Genomic DNA, 26,672 nt, shown 5'->3' with positions numbered 1-26,672 from the left:
AACTGTGTGAAATTGCAAAGCTATGGTTTGTTTATGCAGCCTCTCTAGAGCCAGCGGGACGACTGGATGGTACAGTACTCAGTCTCTGTGTTTTGGCCACAGTTCAGAGAGAGAACTGTGAGAAAGAGATAAAACAAAAGGTTTCAGAGTATCAGAAGACAGAAAAAGGAGCAGATTTGGGAATTATAAATCATTCATAATTCGATTTTTATGTACTTTTCCATGCAAAACAAAAAATCAAATATGAACCTGACTATATTTATAATATGGCCTTTTAAATAATTCATGTATTTCCTGTGTGTGGCAGTACGGTGGCAGAGTGGTTGGCACTGACACTTCACAGCTAGGAGGTCAAGACCCAGCCGGTCTGCAGGGGCTTTTCCATTTTTCTGCGTACTGTTTGCTTGCATGGGTTTCCTCCTGATACTCCGATTTCCACAATCAAATCTGTGTCTAAGTGTGTGTGTGAATAATTGTCAGCCCTTAGATAGACCTTTCCCCCTTTCCCCCTATGATGGCTCAGACCAGCTTCAGCACCCCAGCAACCCTTGGCTAGGTAACCGGTTCATACAGTGGATCGATATCCATTACATGATTACAGATATCAGAACATTTATGTGCAGAGAACAGTACATGCTCCACACAGCAGAATTCAAAGATACAGCAGCTGGGAGAGCAATGTGGTGCTGTGTAAAGCTTGGCACTCGAAGATCTCCACGGAGAATTCAGCCCCAAAACAATTTTAGCATCACAGCGCCTGCTGTCAAAGAGGAACAACAGAGGAAACAAAAAATAGTCAGTCTTCTGGGAAAAGGGAAAAACTGAAACAAATCTAGAAACCAAAATGTAATCTGTTAGGTAACAAGTGCACCGGCTCTGCAAAAAATCTGGAGAAATTGAAGGAGAACACTCAGAGAATTAAAGCCATGTGATTGGATAGGATAACAGTGCATTTAAGTCACAGTAATTGAACTCGGTATGTATGTGGATACAACCAATAGGATTGGACGACAGTTGCAGGGATCTGACCATGTAAGACTAAGCCATTTTGTCTAGGAACATGACTAACAAAACAGTGACACACAAAGCAACACAGTGTCGAGTGGGGTCACATCATAACACACAGTGATTATGAAAAAGATGGAAATCCCCAGGGACACTGTGCCCTCACTGAATGCTTGGACGCGCTTTTTTTTTTTTTTCCTTTTCTTTTCTCTGTTGTTGTATAAAACGTATAAAATCTCCAGAGCTTTGTATTTGTCACAATGTCAAACAAACATAATAGAGAGCACAGGATTTGAAATGGATTTATAGATAGTGCAGACTGTACACAATAGGATCAATGAAGTCTAAAACAACTGTCCTGGTAAAACAGAATAACACGCTAAGCTCTACCTGTTAAAACGATGCACAGAAAGGACAAAACATGCAGCTAAACAAAGACTTTTTAGGGTTGGTTTGTGTAGCGCACAGAGAAACACAATGTCCAAAGTCATGACCATGACCTGCATTACAGACAGGTGGTGAGCAACTCCCACATACATATACATGTCATTTCCTCTCATACTAATGCACATACACACATTGTTTTCACCCAGTAATTTGGTTCAGTGACAATCACCCTGGTCTATCAGCAAACAGCACTTGTCTCAGTACTGTCCCGTAAGTCCCACAGAGTGGAGACATCAATTCTCCAAACGGTGAGAGATACACACTCCAAAAACACATACTAAACACACACAGACACAAATGTAGAAGAGCGGAAGCAAAGAAAGTCAAGGCCCGTCCCACGCCTCCTGCGCTGTTTCATGGCGCCTTGAACCTGACAGAGAAGTCAACAGCTACAACAACACACTTTTCAATCTTTTACATCCCTTAGAGACCAGATCAACAGACAAAAAAATACAGTTTTTATCCTACATCTCTCTTATTTTCTATCAACAAATTTACCACATGTGATCACAGATATGTTGATGCCTGAAATATAAATAAAATGCACAAGCAATGTATTTTTATCAACATAGCCAAAATATCTGATGTGCAACATCCTGTTTTCTTTTCTTGCTGTACATCGTCCAGTTTTGTTAATCCAGTGCTATTAAGATATTATGGTTGGATTCAGCGCTCACAGCACTGGTTTAAGGTCAGAGAAAGATTGTAGGCCGGTTTTAAAAGAGACAAGGTTTATCCTTACAGTCACTTCACACGTGGTCTTTAATCAAATATGATCTGAAAACATGATCTTTCGCCAGCACTAACAAAAGTGCTATTCTTGCCTGAACCCCATCTCACTTCTCTGCCTTCAATCCACCCCAACCACCACCTTGTAGCACTTTATTCATTCAAAATAGGAACGTAATTTGTTTAGGAGACATGGTTGAGTAGACGCATTAGAGAAGCTAATTGTGTGAATTTATAAAGCCAAGTGGTTAATGGCTAATGTTTAAAATGGTCAACGAGAGGAAAATCACTTATTACACATGTAAGACTAATATTTATTCATTACCTCACAGTGTAACGTTTAGTTTTATTGTTATAAGAGAAAAAGATATTGGATAGATATAGATATTCTCTCTCAACTTCTCCTCAACTCATACTGTATGTAGAAGCTGAAAGGTACCAGTAAAAATATCAAAACAGACTTCCTCTCAGTAAAATTGCAAAAAGTTCTGGACTACTGAATTTCTTTTGTGATGAAAAGAAAATTTGAAGTATGAGAAAACTAATGACTGACAGAAACCACTTTAATAATGATTTTAATACTTAAATAATGAATCAAATAATCCCTGGAGAACCACGTTGGGGAGCTCTTAGGGTGTTTGGATACAAAACATCAGTGCTTTGCAGAAAGCCCTGGAATTGAATCTCAATATAATTCATTTAACCATTAACTAAAATGCCTCTTGGATGGGGAACGGTTCAGGAGCTGAATAATGTACTGTAAATATTTATGGAAAAGTGCATCCTTGCATCATTTCCAGAGAGCTGATTGTGCATTCAGTCGCATAAACATGCAAAGAGGGTGTGTTTGTTTGTGCTCCCCGTTTCTTCGTGTTCTTCTGTGAACATGCAGGAATATCAGCAATGAAACACAAGAGAGAACAGCTGATCTTTTATCAATATACAAGACAGATTATGATATCATGCTTTTGAAATGCTGAGCATAAACATTCAATAGGATTCTCCACACCAGCGGCGTTCAGCCAGACACAATGCACATGATCTGCTGCTTACAGTCCAGCAGGGAGGGCGCAACAGGATTAGGACTAGATTATGTGAATATACTGCACTGAGCCTCAGGACTGTCATGAAGCCATAAAAACCATTTAGTCAAACAGGCTCACTTCTCCTGGCTCCGCTGAACCCTAATTAAAGTTATAGTGTACAACAACAACACAACACACTTACACACACACACAAACTTGATACACAAACAAATTTGATCCAGAATAATAGAAAACCTACAGCTAGTTCCTCTTTTCAGTGACACATTTATACATTTAAACATCTTGTTTTACTTTAATCTCCATTCTGGAGGGGACTATGTTTTTTTTGGTTTGCTTTTGCTTATTTGACAAAATAAGAGAAAGGATGCCAGGATCTCAAATAGTGATTATTAAACTGCTGTTTAATGTGTCTCATTGATGGAAATTTTGCAAGTAAAAACTGTGTGATTGACAAATGGTGCAAACATGGTGGAGGTGGCCTTATTTAAATGAGGATTTTGTGTGTTTTACTGGTGTCTGCCATGGAGAGTTTAATAATAATAATAAAATAATAATAACAATTTTGTGTTAGAGTTTTTTTCCCCTTTTTTTATTTTTATCCTGGATTATATATCTTGACGGTTAGGCCTGAATTTTGCCCTGGGCAACATGTGGAGACAGACTGTCGTTACTCAGAGCAGGTCTCATGGCAGGTCATTTCCCGGCTCTGCACTTCACTTCCTGCATAACAATAACCTGCTCCTCCTTGGCTCATTAACAGAGACGTTATGACAGTTTTCCCCCCAGTTAGTAAAAATGCCCCTTCTTGCTTCCCAACAAAAATCCATTTTGCATTGTCTATTTTCCACCTTTTTGGTCTTACATGAGTAATCACACATTCAGTAAGGCTGGATCAGATGAATCAATGCATAAATGACCTTTTTTTGGCATAAAACATTATATATTACAAGTGGCGAGAAAAATCATTGATTTGTGACTCTGGATAAACAATGAATAAAGTTTTTTTGTTTCTTTGTAATTAATTAGACTTTTGGTCAGCTGAAACATAATTGGCTTTGTGCAGCATTTTCTAATGTGGAGCTAAAGGAAACAAATTCATTGATTTTGTCAGGTTATTTACTAAAAGGATTAGGCCCCAGATCTCCTCAAAGCTTAAACTGGAGCCAGTGAGTTTTAGTTGAGTAGTAGCAGAGAAAACTCCTCTGCTACAGAACACTAATCAAATCACACTACAAGTCTCAGAAAGCATATGAAAGCTGAAGTTTTTTTTTGAGCAGTGATTAAATTATCAAACAAGCAAATATGCAACACAGCAAAGATATATTTTGGTCACTGCGTTCCCAGTAACTCGAGGAGAGCAGAACAAAAGAAAGTGGTCTTCTATCTAAATTGTTTTAATACTTTGTTTGAAGTCAGAGTTCTCTGCACTGTAAAATATTCATGCTGTTAACACAAGTTAAGGTGTTGCAAAATCGAATCAATTAATAAACATTAACAACTGAACTAGTATAATAATTTGTTTTTTATTCCATTGATAATCTTGCAATAGCACTGCAGGTTTATTATTCAGGAATATCTTCTTTAAACACATAGCCACCGGTAACTTACAGTAACTGCTGTGTTTCTTTACACTATGATGGGTGATATTAATGGCCATTAATTCTTGAAATCAACTGACAATGCAGTTTAGATCCTGTGTTTAAAACACAAATCTATTTTTATTTTAGTGGATTATTAGTGAGTAAACTTGTAACTCAGTCACAGAATTCATATGCTAATTCAACTGAGACAGCAACGTATAGAACTAATTAATAGATGTACATTATAAAGCAGTCTATATATCTTATCTACTCTGTGAGTTTGTTTCCTTGAGGATATGTACTTGAGTCTTGAATGCTAGGTCAGTGTTGCTACATAAAAAAAACAACTTTCTATTCCAGTGTAGTCCCCAGGTACTCTGATCGCAGAACTCCCAATGAGAGCTGTGACAATTCACAGGCTACTACAGCGATTCCATTATTTCCCTTCATGGATTATTTTTCAGTCACAGACCCTCTTAACAAGCTTTGGCTGTACAGAATATGCTGCCATCCATCAAACAGATATTTTAAGCCTTCCAACATAAAAGCCTGTACCACGGCACCAGGCACATACTGCATGAAAACACCATGACACATGCACACCTTTTGCATATGCACATACAGTATAAACACACACAGGCACAAAAACTGGATGCAGCTATGAGTTGTAATACAACCACACTGACACACACATACATTTTTTTTTGAGCACAGGCCCAATACTGAGCCAATCTACAGTGCTTTGCCATTTCTACCCTTCCAGCCTTTAATATGCCCACTGATTAAAACAACTAGACAGACACATAAGGACAGGATGGCTTGAAGTTAGGTCTGTCAGATAGGTCTATTGAATTGCTAGAAATATAGCTTTCTTGTACTCAATCTAAATATAGGTCATATGGAGGAGGCAAATAGTGGAGAAGCTGTATGTTACAGTAAACTACAGTATATTTCATTCTCAACACCCTGAAGTGAAAGTCAGTGTGATGTCTCGTATGGAAGTTGCATAGACACGTGTAGTCTTGATTTGCGTATTATGAAAATCAGCCAGCAAAACTAGCACACATTATGCTCTAACATTGCATAATTAGACTTTACAGTGTCTTTGTAGTACACAGAAATAGGAATATAATTCCTCAAAGATAGAAAAGCTAGTGCTAGGAAATGTAAGCATCACATTAAAAATACTGAAACTCCTACTCGTGATTAATCTCCACACATAGATTAGTCTAAAACATGCCTTTAATTAGTTCTGCCTCAATTAATAAAATAAAATCTAACAAATTCCATGTGCGTCACATTTCCATTCAGTCAGGCTTAGTTACAGATAGTAAAGGTGTTCATTAGCAGTTAAGTGAATCTGTGTCTTCATTGATGACATGTGAATCGCCACCATTCGTTGTTGCCTCTTTGAATCAGAACAGTCACAGTGTATCACTTGTTCTTTAATCAATTTTAAAATTCACACTGTATTTTTGTGCAAACTGACATCATAGATATAAATGCATGCATCTAATTTTGGCATCACACCATACAAGACACAAAACCTCTAATGTTCCGCATTAGAGTCTCTTGGCAAAAATACAATGCTCCACTAAATAGCCTTATCTCAGGGCCATTACTGAGCTGCTCCTCTCTTGAGTTTGTGCAGCCAGGTAATGTGTAGCGTGACAGAACAAAGCACAGAGCCAACGCAGGGCTCAAGTAGGTAGAAAGCCAACGGCTACTCAGCTAGATAATGAGGTCTCTTTGGTGTGTTCTTTCCCTAATAACAGTCTGAGGGTGCACTGTGCAAAGAGCAAGTTTCTTAAGTGGCATTGTCTCAGACTGGGGTGATGAATCTTTTCAAGCATCTAGTATAATGTCCTGTTGATGAGAGCTGAGCTGATGAGAGGTGATTTGGTAAAAACTATGTTTTAATTCAGTCATGTGCATGCACTGCACACTATTAAACTTCCATTTCCCTCTGAATGTCTCTGCTTTCTTATGGGGCTGTGTCGTGTTTTGTTTAACTGTGTTTTGTATGTCAAGATAAATATTCTCCCTCCTTTCTCATTGTCGTGATGGTAAAATATGATTAAACAGCCCAGATGGTGATATTTCACAGTCTATCAACTGCTCATGATATCCAAAGAGAAATCCAGAGATGGAGAGCCAGAGTCAAAGAAATGGAAAAACGAGTCATTTCAAGTACCAGCCTAATGTCTCAAAGTAAAGATCCATAATATTCTGCACATGGTGGCTGAGAGGACTAGAAATGAGGTTTGCATTACAACTGAGATGTTTACTATATTAGCGCTATAAGGAGCAACATTAGGCAAAATGAAGCTCTTGTGCATCATTAGCCCCTTCCTCCAACAGTATTGTATTCAGTGTGCTCTAGCATTTATATTTTAATCAAGTATGATGATGTGTCTGATGGGCAAGTTTGTCTCAAACGTATTCATTTCTAAAATTGTGTGTAAAAACTTCCACATGACACACTATTAATACAACAGTAGGTATGGCTTCAATGGATTTTTCGTTTGCTAATTAACATGCTGCTATGTTGTGACTTCTGAGTGACTCCTCTGTTGCAATTACAGCTGTCAGTCATGCATTTAACGCAAAGCTTTTGGCTGCAGGTTTTTGTCAATATGTAATAGAAGCATGCAGAGCTGCTTTGTTTCTTTAGGTAGTAAAAACCTAGTTAGCTTTTCCCATCCTTTCCTAAGGACAACTCTACAGTCTCATCACATCATCACACAGTTCAAACTTCCAAGCCAGATCTTTCATACAGCACAGTATCAACTTCATTGATGGTCTCCACATAGTCTGATAGAAATCTGCTGGTTAACACTGACAAAAAAGATCCGAGTGTCTTCTCCCTGTCTTAACCTTTATTGCTTGCTTAATACCTCACTTGTACTTGCTTCACACAAATCAACCATAAATGTCAACGGTTATTAGAAGATTATTATTACTCTCCCGGAAGTCATCAACACACATCCAATCCATGAGAGCAGTCAATAAGGTCTTACACGCTAGTGATATAGAATATTTACTTCCTAGAAAATAAAAGGGCTCTTAATTAAATAATGACTCTTCTACAATTGTCATTAAGACACTACACATTAATCTTTATAATGCTGCAGATACCATTACCAGAACAAGCAGCATTAATCTGGTGTCTTTATCTGTACAATGAAAGATGATAAAATGACAGTAACTACTATAGGTGGCGCTGAGAGTAAAATGTGAATTATTGCATGTTTTTGGTCTTTTAATATGGATGGACAGTGCTGAGAGCTACAGTAACACAAATTTCTATTGAATGTTCACTTCAATTTAATTTGTATAGCATCAAATCACAGCAGAAGTAATTTGAAGGCACTTTACAGTGTTACAGTGTAACAAGGGTTAAGACCTACAAAATATAACTGCATAAAGAATTATATAGAAAACCCAACAACCCCACTTGAGCAGCACTAGGTGGAGAGTGTGGAGAGGAAAAACCCCTTTAGAGGAAGAACCAGGCTCACGGTGGGCAGCCATCTGCCTGGGCCGGTTGGGGTGAGTGGAAAGAGGAGAGAGAAAAGAACAGCAGGCAAGAAAAAACAACAACAAGCAGCAAAAACATTGGGCAGGTCAGTAGGGCCAGTAACTGCACTCTGGAAATATACAGCCCAGAGGCATAATGGAGTGCTGCTGCATACATTCCTGCCAAAGCAGGTTAGAATATGCCCACAGCTTTCATAGCCCCAATGTTAATGTCAAACCTGATGCCTGTGGAGAAAAGTAAACGTTTTATTACCTTAAGAAAACAAGACTATACAAGACGAAATGTAATTAGGTATGTTTACAAATATGTTGTATAACTAAGTGTTGGAGAAAGAAAAAAACACTGTAGAAACTGGCAAGAAATAAAGATAAGAAAAAATGGGAAGAGTGGAAAGACAAATGAAAATATACTTATATATAATGTGTGTCAGTGTGTGTTCTATCTGGATCCATTAAAATTATCCACAAGTAAACATCAGGCTGGAGGGCGCTGACAGTAAATGTGATGGTGTATGTAAGTAGGGTCTTCTTTTTTACACTGCAGTAATGATACAAGACACTAGGAAACAGAGGTAATTTTTGAAAAGTTTGGTTCATGTCCAATGCACATGCTATGTCTTCTGTGGAAGAAGCCCGGAGAGAGCGAGAGAAATGAGATAAACAGACTGAGGATGAGAGATGGAACAGTAGGAAGGGGAAACACCATCTCCATCACGGAGTCCCTTTAGACCACAATAATAGCTTTTCTCCACTATATGATACTGTCTCAACTCGGCACTACTCATTTGTGATACCGGGTATTTTTCACTTTAAATAGTACCCCCCCAGTCTAACTGGTCACCATAGCGATGTTGCATAAAACCCCCATGAACTGCCATGAAACACACACAGGAACAATGCATAAAGAAGAAATGCCGTTCTGACGAACTGATGAAAAAACGTATACTTATACAGAAAGATGACAGTTGCAGCAGAAACTCTTCTCTGTGACCAATCGGTGTTTTTATGTCACCTTTCAGTATCGCTCGCCACGCCATGATTAAACCATGCTCTTTGTAACAGCTGAGATATCATCATGATTCTACTCATCAGGATCATATTTAATGTCACCCCAGCTGCTCATTCCTGCCAGCACTGTCCTGACCACACACATGTCAGGGCTCAGGGCTTGGCCCACTTTGGTGTATGGTGAAATGGATAGTCAACTGATGAACACAGAGTCCTATTTGGGAGGAGAGCAGAATAAGGTTTGATCCTCTTTTGCAGTAAATCCATGATGAGCAAGATTAATTTCTAGTCTGTGAGTATGTGTGTGTGTGTGTGTGTGTGTGTGTGTGTGTGTGTGTGTGTGTGTGTGTGTGTGTTTAGTTTCCTTCTGATTTGAGGATCAGCTCTGGCTGATGCCATTTTTGTTTATACGGTGTTTCTTTGCTACTCAGTGCTTCATTGATACTTTAAGAGTGTAACTTTCTCACATCCTGCTGACTCTGGCTAGTAATTTGTGAATCAGTAGTTTGTCTCTGGTTAGTTTATTAATCATGTTTGAAGAATAGCTGAGGGAAACGCTAAAACATCGGACCAGTGCAGTAGACAATTACAAGAATTTTGTACTGGCCACATTTATATTGGCTAAGGTGGACATTGGATATCTGTGTAGTTACACAGTTTATTAAGTCTTTTCCAAGAAGTTTTTGTCAGTAAAAAGATAAAAAAGATCGACTAAATACTATTTTGAAAGACGTAAATATGTAGAGTAACATCTAGTTTCATTTGCTATGCAAGTTCTCACAGCCCCCTGACTTCACTGGCTAAAGTGATTTAATATCACACACACACACACACACACACACACACACACACACATATATATATATATATATATATATATATATATATATATATATATATATATATATATGTATATATATATATATGTATATAAATATAATATAGGAACAGTTGATGTGCTTCTCAGGGAAACCCCACCAAAAAACTAAAGTGACATTTTCAACACATCTACATAAAATGTGTCAGCTGTGAATTAAAAGTGTTAAATATGTTAATAACACATCCTGATGCAACTGTATAGAACTTCCCTTTACAGCATATTCTGCTGAGAAGTAACACATGGTGAAGGGTGACAGATTACATTCACATTCACATTACAATTGTAGAACATGTGAGACATGAATTTGTTGGTAATTTAGTACAGGTTAGTGCTGCATCTGACAGCTACACAACACAGCGACTCTCCATAAATAATGAAGGAAGATCGTCCACTGAGAGGAGGTGAAACAAGAGCCGAGGGGGTGAGCCAGTAAAGATATGGTGCATTCAAGAGAGAATGGGGGTGCAGACTGATGAATGGAAAGCAGTACTGACAGTTGAAAAGCTGTTAAACAAGACGGTTGACTCAGTGATGTTACAAGACCACAAAAGATGGAATCATTCAAGTTTACTGAAAGGAGAGCTAGGTTGTGAAAGGTAGACAATAAGGAAGGGTAGATTGAAAAGACAGGATCAAAAAACAGGAAACATCAGTCACACAAATATATTGGCAGACTGCAGAGCATTTGCAGTGTTTTCCATGTGTTTGTCACCACTGATTTTGGTGCGGCGACAAGCTGAGATGGGAGCGTCAAGTGTTGCTGACATCGCAGACAGACAAGCTGGTCACCCCGCTGCCATCCAACCTGTCAACCAACTAGAAACAAGTCAATGCCAGTTGGAGATCCCGCTGACACAACTCAGAAACAGAGCTCCATGCAGCGCTGAAGTGAGCAGAGCACATCCGCCTTGAACATGTTGATCTAGGCCTCTATTTGCTGGCTCAACAACTTGACAGAAAAAACGAGCCGCCTCCAAAAAAAACTGCTGATGTGTTGTTTTTGAAGCATCACCGTCTCTTACTCAACACTGTACATACAGATTTATGCTTCTAGGCATTAAAACATAGGAGCATTATTTTTTGGATTCTTCTCAAACTGATTTATTTCCATATGATAGATTTCACTGTTGATTTCTAATTATAATGTGTATTTGACATGCTGAGTACCACCTCTTTAAAAGTGTAATGTTTCTTTCATTAATAATGCATTTATTTCTCTGTATTTTTGGCTTAATTTGACATCAGATTCTTTTTGTCTGTGGTGAGTGTTCACTATTTTTCATCTTGCTTGAATACTGCCAGTTCTGTTGATCCTTGTGATTCAACCTGTCGTGCCATGTTTTCTACAAATGATTGCCAACACAATTTGTGGTTGCTACTTCTTGCTTACTGAAGATACTGATACTACTCTACTCAGTAGTGATTTTAGCTTCTTTTTTTAAGCGTATTATATTCTGCACCTTCTCCCATCTACAGTGGCAAGAAAAAGTATGGTCGATGATCTGTATTAACAATATAATGTGCCTAAAATAATAACACAAAAAATATGTCTTTATTGGGAACAACCATAAAAACTGCTAGTAATAGTGGAGTATGTACCTTGGAATAATGATCTCAAGGAAGCAATTGGAGTCAGGTGTTAGCATAAGTTAAGAATATTAGTTTGGAGGTGTGGACTAGAGCTACTTCGACTGACAAAAAACACTTTAACTTTTTGAGTTTTCAAGAAGAATAAGCTTATGTGAGCCATGCCTTGCTAAAATGAGCTTTCAGATTATCTAAAATCAAGAACTGTTGATGCTTGTTGGAAAGGGCTACACAACAAACACTCATCAGTGAGGTAAATAAGCAACCCTGAGTGACAGTCAAAGATTTGAAGGCATCATTGGAACTGGCTAACATCTGTGTTCATGAGTCTACAGTAGGTAAAACATTGAACTAGCAGGGTGTCTATGGTAGGGACACCAAGATGGAAGCTGCTGCCTATGTGTTTTCTTAAAAGAACATTGCTGTACAAGTGTTACCAAAGAGCACATTGACACTCCACAGTAGTATTGGCTAAAAGTTTTGTGGATTGATGAAACTATATTAATATATTTGGAAAGAACACACAGCACTGCATCTGGAGTACAAAGAGCACAGCATATCATTATGAAAACATCATCCCAATCGTAAAGTATGGTGGAGGAAACATCATGATTTGGGCCTGCTTTGCTGCCTCAGGGCCTGGCCAGCTTGCAGTGATTGAGGGGAAAATAAAGTCCCAAGTGTCTTCAGAATAATGTTTGTACGTCAGCTGAAAGTCTTTAGAAGCTGGACAATGACCCAAAACACACAACAGAATGGCTTCAGAAAAACAAAATCCATCTCTTGAAGTGGCCAAGTCAGAGCCCAGACCTCAACCCAACAGAGATGCTATGGAACAACCTGAAGAGAGCCACACAAAATATGTCAGAGCTTTATGTTTGTTCTCAATAAAGACATGAAAGATCAGATCAGGAGTATAGATCTGGTCTCATTAACACCTTTTCAGATTCTGTGCATTGTATACGTATAGTCTTTGTTTAGATTATTCGAGTGTTTTATTCGTCAGAAACATTCTTGCTATAATGGTGCAAAACTTTTACATGCTATAGAGGACTAATTACTACGAAAAAGCAGCATAAGAAACAGTAAGAGAAGCAGAATTACCTGCATGTGATCCATCACTTGTGTAAAAGGTTTGAGACATGAACCAGATGGGCTGGCATGACTCCGACTATCTAAGTACCAAAACGCTTTAATAAATATTCATTTAAGAATTAAAGTGGAGCAAAGAACTAAGGCAGTTTAATTGTGACAAAACAGCATGAAGTAAATGTCTACAATATACCAGCAGATTCTACACAGAGCAGTTTGTCTCTCTGCCAGATACCCCCATCTCTGCACTGTAAAGACGGTCCTGATCAAAGACTGTGGTACCACCTCCAGACTGGCAAACAAACCAACTGGCAGAATGACAGAAGTAAATACCCTTAACACAATTACATTTACTGAAGACTGAGAGGTGAGAAGAATTACACTGCAGGAGGAGACGGCATCAGTGCAATAACCAGGTGATGGATGTGTAAAGTTCAATGTAATGAGCAAGCTATCGCTGAGATGTGTAGAGAGCTTTTGCCACTGTATGAAAAGCTTATGAATATCTAGAGGACGGAAAACGCCTGCACAAGCATCCTCCACAGCTCTGTTTGCATACAGAGGAGAGCGTTTGTGGTTACTGTCTGACCCCACAGTAACACTGGTTGGGACACTTCATTCAACTAAAAATATAGGAAACGTAAACATTGGATTAATGTTGTAATTTAACAGCCTTTATTTGTCTCATGTTCCATTATTGGGCTTCATGTAGATCTACTTCATTCATGTATTAAAGAGGACGAGTGCACAATATGTGGTAATGCACAAAAGACAAAAGAAATGATTCAGCTATGCTTTAGAAACATGCCGTTTGGCATAAAACTGTTACAGATGCCGTACTTAGTACTTCTAAAACAAAGTCTCTGTCTTCCCCAAGAGAATGTAATAGTGTTTGTGATGAAGCTGCTATATTGATTATGCAAGCAGTAACAAGACACATCCAAGAATTCATCGCTTATTTGCAGTCACTTCTTAGAAGGGAGTGAAAATTTGTTTTAATGGAGTGATGTGAAAATGACAAATGTTTTCTTGTCATTAACTGATCTGCAAATTTATATGAATTCCACAAACCAAAGGTGCCTGAAAATCCTAATCCCATGTATCCAGTGTTTGTCTGAAAAGAGAAACATCAGAGACAGTCGCTCTGAACATCTCCTCATCAGACCATTCCTCTTCTTCCCCCTCAGGCTATCCCCTCTTTTTTCACCTGCTGCAGTCTTCTCTCTCTGTTCTCCACTATATTCTGTTTGCATGTCTTCTCTCTTACCGTGTCTTAGTTTTACTTATCTCATCTCACTTCTTATCATTTTCAACATCTCTTTTTTACCTGCCCCCATCTCTCTCAGTCACTGAACGTGCTCTGAATGAGCATGTTCAACACCCAGCCCCATGAAACAAGAATTAAGACAAAAAGACTGCAGATGGAGATCCAGGCAGAAGGGTGGGCACATAAACCCCATCCCCACGGGAAAGCTCTCCTACAAATTTAGCAGCTTATCTTTCTTTTTCTTTTTTCTTTTTTTTACTCATTGTGTTTAACATAGAAGAACAAGGGGGAAGATAAACTGCATCAACTCAAATCACATGCCCTATGTTCCTATCGGTTTCCTAACAGTCCCATGTCATATAGCAGCCAGCTCAGGTTCTACACTACTGGAAACTGGACACGACACACTGCACCGACACCATGCCACTGCCTTCCACACATGCAAACACACAAACGCTTGCCCATAGTGTAAATATGGCCAGTGCCATTTAGGCTGGTAACAACACTGAGGGCAAACAGCCAAATAAACAAAGCAGGTACACAGGTTTATGAAAATGCTGTATGAAAATCTGTTCTGCATGCAAATGTACGAATGTGCTGTGATGGAAACATTTCCCTGATGAATGGCACATTTTAATCCTGTCATCACCTCACCCAAATCCTCTGGACTGAAACACTCTTGGAAGAAAAGAACGCTCCTGTTTGTTTTTTAGACTCAATAAGCAAACGTGTAGAAGAAGCATTGCAATTTCAGTATACAGAAAGGATACGATATGAAGCAAACAGCAGATACAACATACAGTCAAAACAGCATTGGGTACATGTGCATGTGTGCTGCTGTGTGTGTGTTTGAATACCTACAGTAAGGCTTCGCCCTGCAGTTGAGAGAGGCAGCGCTAACATCCAGACACTGAACACGCTCCACTGTACTACTGCTGCTGCCGCCGGCTTACTCTCCTATATGAGACACACATACACTGGCTCCGTCTGCACCTTGCTCTCTTACACACACAGCGAAAGGGCAACCAGCTGTGAGCTCCTTGCATATTCCACAGACTCACAACTCTGCAGATTGCTCTCCGTCTCCCTCTTTGTCACTCACCCATACACAGCTGTAGAGCAGAGGTGCTCGCTGTAGACTGACTAATCCGCTGGGACAGAACAAGATCAAAAAATGCTAATGAGTACAACCAGGAACTCACTACCAGCTGCTAACTCAAACATCTGCAGATTTACCCGGTGATAAACCTGTTTTGTTTTTTTTTTCTTTGGCAATCCTCTCAGCTGGGCATTTGATAAAGATTAAATATCCGCTTTATTGAACATCAGAAAAAAAAGATTGACAGAGATCAAAAAGAGATAGGCAGAAAGGAAACTAGGTTAAAAAAAAAGAATGTGTGTACAATAGATTTAGTTTCATATTCATGTCGCATTTTTATGCAAGTCTTTTGTATAGTACTTTACATTCACTCACATTCACTCCACGCAGTGGATTCGTTCAAAAGGTGAGTACAAGGATAACTGGATAATAAACAAAAAGAATAAAAAATTCAGGCACAAAAAAGGTTCCAAAAACTCACGAGATCAACACTCCAGTGTCCAGCATCCAAACCAATGTCCAGGGTAGATGGCAGTGTCAGAGATCACATGACAGGGTGAGAACAGGGGAGGCAAACAGAGGTCCAAACACAAGAAGCAAAACTCATGAGAGCAAGGAAGAGGCAAGGTCCAGATCCAAAGAGAAGTCAAAACACACAGGGCAAAGCATGAGTGACAATGAATACGGCTGGAAAGTAACATGGAAGCTGACAATCTGGGATGAGATGGTGATGTTAAAACACTCAAGGTAATTAGTCAAGCTAAATTTAGTGAGGACAGCAAAAAAAAAAAAAAAAAGTCAGACCCAAATCATGACGCTAATCCACAACATGAGGGCAGGACACTCAGTGGCAGACACAGCTGCACACATAGATACACTATTTACACATTTCCTTTGTCCACATCTGTTTATTTTTCCAATCGCAGTCCGAATGATGATGTGAATGCAATGTCGATATGCAAAGTTACATGTTCTAATTCACAGTTTAGCCCCTAAGCATCTACATCCTACCTGACTAATAAACACCCAGAGTAATTGGAAACCTCTGTGTGGGTGTGCAGGGCGAGATTAGTCATGAAACTTGAAGCCTTTAAAATTTCTCATCCTGTAAGCACCACACAAAGCAAACATTTTCTATAGTATGTTTACCTACGTACAGTCTTCTAACTTTATCTTTGTTGTCATTCAAATTTGTTCTCCATTTCCAGAGCAGTCTAGCTAGTGCATCTCACACATGATGAAGCATACATATAGAAAAGTGAATAGGGAAATAAGGCAAATAAGGATGCAAATCTAACCTGATAAAGGAAAGAACAATAACATTTCTCACTCTTTGTATTAACACTTCTGTGCTCCAGTTGCATTTCGAAAGCAAAACGGAGTGACTGCCAGGCCAGACCAGGGGGATAACAGCAGGGAGGAGCCCCTCTGCTTCCTGGCACCGACAGCTCTGCAGAGTCACGACGAAACTCTGTCGAGGCATAGTGAAGACAGGGAGCGGTGTTCGTCTGTGTGCACACATTCTTATATTACAAAAAAGCCAGACCCCGGGACACGACAGCTGTCCCTTTCGTGTGTGCTGTTATATGATGCTTGTTCAGGGTTAGGTCTGTCAGCAGGTTATGACTTCAGTTGCTGAGCTGAATCCAACACAACACACCTCATCCTCATTGCCTGGAGCACTACAGAAAAACAGATGAAACTGAAAATCGCCCACACCTCTAAAATAAAAAAGCAACAACAAAATGGTTTTTGATGCCTCATTGCAATCTGTAATAAAGCAGAGAGCATAGCCAGTACAGCTTCACGCCCCATAAACTATTCACCATATCTTATCCTTACTGCTCTCTAGGAAACAAACAGCCGTCTTTACACCCACAAATGCAAAATACGTTATTCCCTTCTCATATATTTGAGGCTGTTTCTTTCCTACACACGCTCGTGCACATATACAGTAAACAAACATACCTATGTAATGCCTCCGCCCTTGCCTGTATCTCCTATGTTGATATGTCTGCACTACCAAATCCTGGAGTGTGTACCATCTGTCTGTTCATACCTCACCATCAAAACACACACACACATACAGCATAACATCATTAACACACTGCACACTAAGCATTTCAGCCATAAAAGGAGCTGACACAAGCTCTTCAAAACATCTACAAGCTTCGTCTCTCCCATCATTCCTCTCCCACTGCATTGTTGTCACTGCAAGAAATGTGAACAGGTACAGGCTTTATTGGAGCTGGAAGTAGCAGGGTGGCTCTGACAAGGCGGCAGACAGATGGGCAGGGAGAGGAGTGGAAGCAACAGAGAGGCAGACAGACAAGCGCACAGACACACAATGACTAATTTATTTTATTTTCATACCCCCGACCTCATAGCAAGCTTGTGACATTTACTCTAGAATTCGTATCAATAATCAATTAAACAAATGTAAAGCAGCCACCAGGAGCAGATTCTGCATACAATTACAGGGATCAGCCAATCGCTATCCCAGCAGGGAACGGAGGCGCTCACCAGAAGTCGCTTGGTAAACGCGGCAAAAACGATGCTTTTTCCAACTTTTGCCCTTTTATCTGTTTACTCTTCCTGCGGCTGCCGTCACTTCTCATCAGTTTCATTTCTCCACACTTCCTCTGAATCTTTCTCCTTATTATTCATTTTTATCATAGGACAGAATCATTTTTATTTATATTGTTATTTTTATTTTCATATATGATTTAATTCTTTAAAGATGATATAAAGATAGAAATTGCAGTGGCGATAGCGACTGACGTAGAAAGGAGTTAATGTACTGTATGCCGGTCACATTGTGACCTATATTTGGTCCACAAACATGCCAATATAAACCCAATACCGATCCAGTGAATCAGATTGGTTCCTACTGTGTGATGAGGACAACATGATGAGAGACAAGCGTCAACAATTACGGTGCAAAGCAAGATAAAGTAAAACAAAACTACTGTAAACAAATAAGTAGTAAAATTAGTGACTTGAAGAAAGAAATGACAAAAATGCAAATGAATGCAGCAGATCAAAGAAGAAGGCCGAGGTTTCAAATAAACCTGAATACAATTAAATCCAATTGGGAGATACAACATACATGTAGCATAGGAACTACATCAGAAGCGCAAAGAAGGTTAAAACAGAAGGATAACAACAAAACGTAATGTGGAAAGGACACAGTCTAGTTAAAAGCTGAGCAGCCCCAGTGGCAGCCAACAGAGGAGCCCAACACATGCTGGGAGCCAGTCCAGACAGAGCATACCTCTCCTGGCAGAATATAGCTTCCCCTGGATCTATAGATTGATTTATCTCACAGCACTTGTTTACCTTTGTCTCTGTCCATGCCTATGTCTTTCTCTCTCCCTCTTCTACTATCCCCCTTTGACTTATACTTGCTTCACCGCTTGCTGCATGGGCCACTGTCACCCTCCTCATAGTGCGGATCTGGTGTTCGACCCTCTCGTCTCCATTTGTCCCCTTTCTCCTTTGATCTGTTAGGATCCTTGGACAGCTTCTGTTTCAGCCAACTTGCATTCAGCAGCACAAAGGTGAAGACAAACTAAAAGCAAAATTAGTGGAGAAGAGAGGAGGCAAACTCTTGACCTTGGTTGAACTGAGGCTGTATGGACCACTCTGAATCACTTCAAGTAATATAAGACTAGCTTAATGAATAAGTAAGCAATACACAAAAAAAGTTTACATCTAAATAGTATGAAAGCCTGAAAATAATAACCTAGTTAGTCGGTTTCTTTATTTTAGCGGTCTTGATGAAAAAAAACTATTAAATGATAAATCTGACATTATTTGTAAACTATAGTAAAATTTGTTCTTAGCAACACACTTAGTTAAATTAAATAAAAAGTTCAATTAAGTAGAAACTGTCTGAAACTGTTGAAACTTTACTTTTAGCATCGCATAAGCAGATGTCTTAAGTTTGTGAATTTGTCAGTGTCTTAGAAGACCCTGGAACTACAATTTACATGAGGTCATCCATGAGAGAGGTTTAGTAGAAATAATTTAATGTTTTATTAAATTCTTTACTGGACTCTGAATCATTCTTTGTTCTCTTTGGTTAACTTCATTATTGCTGTTGTCATTACTGCAGATGTACATAAACTCATCCATGTGCTAGGACTGAACACTATATAATTTTCTTTTGTACCCACAGTAATAGTATTTACTTGCATATAGTCTACTTATGTATAGAAAACTTAAAAACTGTATACTAATACTGTATACAGTCCATGACTCTTAATTCAACCACATTATGTACGAATCTGCGGTGTGGTACTGCAGGTCCTATTCATTATATGAGTAAATAGTGATGGAGCAGTCAGAGAACTACTATAGATTAGACTGGCTGGACATTAAACTCTCCCACTTGACTTATCAGTACAAACAATGAGCCTCAGCAGAAAAGGTTTGACTCTTGATTAAAAAGGTAGAAGCACAACATTGTACAGTGTTTAAGAAGAGATGTCCACTATGAGTCCCAAGGAGATCTATGAAAAGAGCAATTCAATAAACAAACTTCTTTACTTACTTACTACTCATGTACTGAAAAGGTGGAAATGTGAATTAACAATGATTAACAATAACTTATGGAGGCTGGATTGGTTCGACAGTCCACAAATCGCAGGGTCACATGTCAAAGCATCTTTGGACAAGACAATGTAGCCCTGAGTACAAGTGTCCTGAATATAGTGGTTGACCCTACGAAGGTTCACTGTAGCTGCAAAGGAAACAGCTTACCAGGCAGTAAAATATCTACATCTCTACTACAGCACAGTGTTTATTTGTGTATTTAAACTAAATATAGTTGCTAGGTTAAACTAAATATAAACCCAAAATATAGAATATAACGTGTTACAATAGGCACACAACAGGCTTTTCCTTAAACGCCCAGGAATTCTTCCCCCAAAACCATGTGTCATCACAGCAGCCCACACTCCAGACCTGAGCAATTGTAGTAACAAACCATACAAGTTTCACCTAGTGAGTCATCCTCTTTCATTATCACACCCACATGCAGACTCACGCCACCACACAGTTCTATAATAACCACTGAGAGTTTACGGGTCGCCCCAAAAACTCACCTTTGTGAATTCTTTAATAATTAAAAACTGTCCCTGGCCTGTACTTGATGATTAGTTTTTTTTTTTTTTTATTTTGTTCCAACACTTTTACAATAGTTTGGCAATGACATTAAAAAATAAATCTGTCCTTCACAGCTAATCAGTTTATAGGGTTTTGAGCAATTACATGAAACAACCTTAAGAGTGTTAGATGAATAAAATGTCTTTTGATAAAGATTTATAAATATATGTTACTATATGATATTGTCACAGAGTACAGTATATTTATCTTTTAATTTTCCATGAGCATGACACAGAGCCTGCAATTATCACCATGTAATTTAGGTTAACAAAAGAAGATTGAACTGATTTTCCCTCACATGACAACTTTTGCATTTTAGGAGTGCATTGTTGTGGATTGCAAAAGGGCAATTTCAACCATTTAAGATTAAATGTATAGAATGAATATATGTATCTTAATGCATTAGTACATGCATGAGTATGAGCAGCAGGGGAGATTATATGATTACAGCAGATGAAAAGAAAGTAAGACAGGGCTGAACAGATGGCTGATGGAAAGTAATATGCCCAGTTTCCAAACGATGACTGACACTTTAGTGCCACTGTTAAACAATAATAAAAAAGGACTGAGGGAAGTTTCTCTCTGGGCAGTGACTGTAACTGATCAGTGATTTCACTCACAAAAATGTGGATTACATAGCAGCAGATGAGAAGAGATCTGCAGAGAACGAACGGAGATGACAGAATGCACATTTATATTTTGTTGTAATAAAGTTATTAATTACTTAGGTAGGACCACGTAACTGTGCAGAAAGATATAACAATGAAATGATACTCAAGAGAAAATAAGAGTCTAATATTGTATAACTGATAATGACATAAATTATTATCATAAATCACAGTTAGAACAACATGATAGGAAACTCACCCTTGAGTCTATAAGGCTCATGAACAAAGGACCAATGACTCTCACACCACATGGTACAGTATAACAGACAGATTAAATGCGTGTGTGTGTGTGTGTGTGTGTGTGTGTGTGTGTGTGTGTGTCCCAAAGGATGCAGAATGTCAGCTGGTGTGTGAACAGCAGATATGCATACCACTGGAAATGGGAACCCTTGCCTTGCCTCACAGCACTAAAAAGAAGGTGCACCAAACACACGTCAGTAGTAGTATTACGCCTCAACATCTTTGTTGTTTGTCCTTGAAATGGAAAATGACGAGAAATACCGATAGATGGAGATAAGACAAACTGAATGACAAATGAAATAGAAAAACGTGGCAAACATACGAATTACAATAAAGTGACAGGCAGCAAAGAATGAAATAAACTATGACATCACCCTGTGACAAGGCAAGTCTTTTTATGGCCTGGGGTCATTGTCATGACTTAGAAATAGCAGCCACCTGATAGAGGTGGAGATTCGGCACAACGGAAACGATCCAGAAGAGCGTTCATTAGAAATTTTCCTCATTATAATGAGAATAAAAATAGCCTTTAACAACACACATGCATGTTGTTGTGTATACTTCAACTGTACAGTATGCACCATATCAGTATAATAATAACTTAAAATCCCATGGTAATACGTGAAATAATATAAACAACAGAACCTCTTGTAGCAGACACAGAGGAGGAACGAAATATATATCATAGCATAAAATATTAACAGAAATTGTTGTGTAATAGATTATTAAAGAAACTCATATTCTATATGTTATTGTTTGTTTATCAAACTGGGACGTTACATAGCAACACAGTTCTGGGAAAGATGCTCCAAGAATTAATGAATTTCAAATGTATATAAATTATTGGTGCAGCTATAAACTAAAAAGGAAGTTTGCATTTGAACTACTCGCTGATTGAGGTGAGCCTATTTTGGACAATGTTTTATGAAAAGACTTGTGTACTGCTATTATTCATCTCTTCATCACAAATAAATGATCTAATAACTTCAATGAGGTGTGAGCCGACAAGAAAACAAGCAAACTAATAATTTAAAGCTGTTTATGTATTAATGTTTATACTTGTGCTATCGATCTGTATATCCTTTGACAAGCTACAATCTATCTACAGAAAGTTTTTTTTTTTGTTTGTTTGTTGGATGTCTGCTAAATGTTTACTTACAGGGAATTTCTTTAAATTTTTAATTACTGATAATTTAACTATAGTTTATTGGTCTTTTTCCTGGGCTCCTAGCGACATGTGTTGTTTGCCAACATGTAGAGGTGTTGACTATATTTTGGGCAGAAGTTTAAAAGTTGACAGCGACTTTTGTCTGTCAGCAGCTTCTGAGCAGCAAATGTTAATCTGCACTTTGTGGCAAATCACAAATGAACGTTCACTGTGACCATGGTATAAAGAAAACAAGACCTAATAACAGAAAATCACTTTTAATTTCTCATACAGAACTTAGGACAAGAAGATTTTCACATGGTAGACTCTGGTAGAAGGAAACATCTCAGTTTCTCTGCCTTCAGGTACAATTCTTACACAAATTCACACAAAATATTTAGCCTTGTTCATTTTATTTTCCTATTAACTGTTTTATTAATCTCACTTTAATACAAAGCATCCATGCAATTTCTTCTGGATTATACACTGACTAGCCACAACATTAGGCCTATAGTCCTCATGTCACTCGGTGGCTACGCAGTTCAAACTGCAGCAAGGTGCAATGTAATGTGTTCTGACAGCTGTTAAACATGGCCAGCATTAAACCACCAAGTGGATTTGATGTTGTGGCTGATCAGTGTACACAACATGAATAATGGAAAAAATGTAATAAGTCACTACTGGAAAGTTCACAAGTTCGATGTTTTTCTGTTTCTCCTAATGACTGGTTAGGGGGAGACAGCAGGCAGCGAATCACAGGAGGTTCTGCATCATTTGGATCAACAGGATGGTTAATAAACAGGTAGAGAAGCGTCTTGCTGACCTGTGTTCAGAATTCCTTCTCATAAATGAGGCTCTGAGAGAGGAGATAGTGATTGAGATTCAGGAGCAGCTGAGGGTGCTGGCGGCAAGAGAAGCAAATGAGAGATCCTTACATTACACTAAGTTGGATCATGAGCCAAGGATGACGTTAAGGTGGCTCAGAGAAATGGAGGAATATAGGAAGAATGCTGAAGAGGATCAAGTAGATGCAAATTCACTTGGCCTGGATACAATAAGATTTCACTTTTCTGAAAGAACTGATGGTAATAGTAATGATGAAGACATTAGTCATGGTGACAGCACTTATGACGCCAATGTTGCTGACTCCAGCTCACGACAAGCTAAAAGAGAGCAGGAAGGAAACAAGAGGGCTTTATCAGATCTTGCCACTGGTGATGAAAGCTCAAGGACTCTCTTCCATAACTTCAAGACTGAGACACGCAGATGTAAAAAAATCTATGTGCGTGGAACATTAATGGAGGAACAATGGAAAGAATGGATGGAAATGAGAGGAAACCATTACAAAGTGCAGCCAGTTGATGAACAACAAACTGAAAATCAGCGAGAGGCAGCACGTCCTCCACAAAAGCAAAACATAAAAGGAGTGGGAACTGCGAGGAAAGTCAGGGCCTACTTCAGAGAACTGTTTCATCCTCGTGCATCTTTTAAGTGGAAGAGATTAGAAGACGAGACTGACCATTTTTCTTTTGAAGAAGAATAAAATATTGTGTGCAACAGGTTCCCTCTCCAGCTTGGACAGATTGATAAAAAAGGCCTTATTTTCCTCCCTGCAGTGTGTGTGTGCTGCAGTGGGAACCAATAGTGGAGCTTATTGGTAACTTTCAAGAGAACGCTCTGTGCAAATATATTACTTTCCCAAATTACTTCCTATTCTCATCCTATTCACACTTTGAAACACTTGGTGCACTCCAAAACGAAAGTTGGGCGATGTCGTCAGTATTTCACTAGGAAGAACAGTTATGTTGCCAAAATTGTACCACAGAGATGCAAACCGAATGTTTCCAGACGCCTACATTAACTTTCATCGATGAAAGACGCATCCAAGGGAAAGCAACCAAGCTTAACCAAACAGGAAATGTCAAAGAGTTTTCTATTTTAAGTTAGTCAGAAATCAGTCACATAGTCCTGAAAGAGGTTTCAGACTCGAAGTTTATTCAGTCACAAACACAGATGTACAAAACACAGATGTATAAATCAGATTTATAAAACATTTAAATGACTCATTCACATTAAAGATTTTCTAGTGGGTGCAATGAGAACAAACAAGAAAAAAAAAAAGAAACACAAAAACACAGCTACAGACAAACTAATCATAAGACTCTTTGTAAAAGAAACTCAGCAGTGAAGCTGTCTGAACCTGGCTTCTGTAATATTTAGGATCCAGTCCAAGATACAGGATTAGGCCTAGCACCACACTGAGACTGGACTCTGGTGTGAATAAGTACACTCACTCATTTTGGCAATCGCACACAAATCCTTCTGTGTAACCAATAACTGCACAAATATATGCTTGTATACACAACATGCAGGGGCATTTACATTTAAAATAAACTCCAACAGTCGTCTTTGATTTTGCACCTCATTCTCACCACATCCTTCTCTGCAATAAAGTCACAGATATATATTTAAATGTATGTAAGAAGTTAGAAATTTGTTTTACTACACACACAAACACAGACTATGATGATGTTACAACCACATTTCAGGAAATGAAATGTACCATCATACTTTCCTATCCATTAGAATAACTTAACCTCACCCATGTAGACAGACAATTATTTATGGATGTAATACATCCAATAACAAAAATAGCTTTTTAAAGCCAAGTGCCTTTTAATCAGAGACAGGCTGCGCCGGATTTGAACAGAGTGGCCATGTTTGGATACTAATGGAAGACTAAGCATCACAAACACCTTGTCAGGCAAAAGCCTCTCCAATAATGACCTGCCGGTTTTTCACTCTTCTCTCCAGAGATCCACATCAGCTTTGAACCAGCAGGTGGCACTAAGCCCCTTCTAGGCAAATTCAGCACCACTATCAGCAGTGCCAGTGAAGTTCACAGGGATACAAATGATCAAGCATGCTAGACACTGATTTCATTTTTGTCAGCTGGTCTACTACCATCAGCTGGTCTCCAGTCTGCATGCAGAGAGATGCAGACACATGAGAGTGATGTTTCTGTCTCCACAGTCGATCACACTTAACGTGATGATCATGTGTCAAGACGATGTTGCTATCACACAGAGCCCTGATTAAAATCAGGAAGACGCTGTTTCAGAAATACTGATTAATTTAAGCTTTGGGGGACTGAATGGAAACACCTTACATGGGACTACAGGTTCCAATCAAATCGGTGTCACTGATTTCAAAAGACCTATAACATAATGCAGACATAGAGGGGAAAGGCTCCTTTTACAAATTTGTCTATAAAAACCCATTTGCTGTTTAAAAATGTAGATTGAGAATAAAGTGAATTTACCTAGGCCATTTTCTACATCGTGGCTACACAGAGACTACAATACATTAAAATACAATTGTACTACGCTGACACCGTCTACAAAACACATTACTCTTGCTTCACGTACAACAGTTCCTGTGTAAGAGCTAGAACACTGAACATAACCAGCAAAACTGTGCAGATCAGCAGGCTCTCACTGTCTGTCACTGCTGTCATTTTCACAACATCTGACATGCAGAATGCGTTACTAAACAAAACAAGATTGTCTATATCTAGCTCTGCGTATCTATGGTGAGGTGCATCCTTCCACACCAATGTTTCAGGACAGCAGCAGGCAACCAACAGCAGTTTGAGTTAAGTTAGCCTGACTGTTTTAGGTTAATTTGAATTTGCCACGTTGTCTTGTCGTCTGTTAACCTGTATGTTTCATGTCAAGTCCTCAATCTGTCATGGTTGATCATACTATAGCTTGGGGCTGATATTGTTGTGTTCTGTTCTGCAATATTTTCATGTGAATTTATCTGAAGTTGAAAAACAACATAGAAATATTTTATATCCCTCTGTTCTTTCTTCACTGTAACATGTTCTTACATTGTTTATGAGGGAATTTGTTGCTTCACACTCAAAGGAATATTTGTGTACAGCCAGAACTTAAGATGCTCATCAGTACTGGCATAAAAGAGCTACTCAGCATGTCACTGTGAAAATTGGCAAATATTTCTCCTAAATGCGCCCTGTTGCTGTTCAGGTCGATTTCATTTATAACTACCAAATTCTCAGAATATGAGGCAGACGTTTCTGAAAAGAAGTTGATTGAAAAACATGTGACGTGGGTGTTAAAACAAATGGCTTCCCCTGCAACAGTTT

At 38.7% G+C, this 26,672-nt stretch overlaps 2 protein-coding genes across 5 annotated transcripts in view; one reads left to right on the top strand and one right to left on the bottom strand.

The window, feature by feature from the left end:
- The window catches only part of mctp1a (multiple C2 domains, transmembrane 1a), a 112,776-nt gene that overhangs the window by 78,220 nt on the left and 7,884 nt on the right, over window positions 1–26,672 (bottom strand). The window lies entirely within an intron of this gene.
- Window positions 22,195–24,192, top strand: LOC113151328. The gene is made up of 3 exons (XM_026344261.1): window positions 22,195–22,256; window positions 22,799–22,869; window positions 23,237–24,192. Exons 2-3 carry the CDS (start codon window positions 22,823–22,825, stop codon window positions 24,045–24,047), a joined length of 858 nt encoding a protein of 285 aa, XP_026200046.1. The 5' UTR covers window positions 22,195–22,256; window positions 22,799–22,822; the 3' UTR covers window positions 24,048–24,192.

Source organism: Anabas testudineus, chromosome 9, assembly GCF_900324465.2.
Source record: "Anabas testudineus chromosome 9, fAnaTes1.2, whole genome shotgun sequence".
Taxonomy (NCBI): domain Eukaryota; kingdom Metazoa; phylum Chordata; class Actinopteri; order Anabantiformes; family Anabantidae; genus Anabas; species Anabas testudineus.
This window is presented reverse-complemented; position numbering and strand designations above follow the sequence as displayed.

Coding starts and splice junctions, on each gene's coding strand:
- LOC113151328 (XM_026344261.1), top strand. CDS start 22,823: ATGGTAGACTCTGGTAGAAGGAAACATCTCAGTTTCTCTGCCTTCAG. Junction 22,870..23,236: donor CTCAGTTTCTCTGCCTTCAG/GTACAATTCTTA, acceptor ATGACTGGTTAG/GGGGAGACAGCAGGCAGCGA.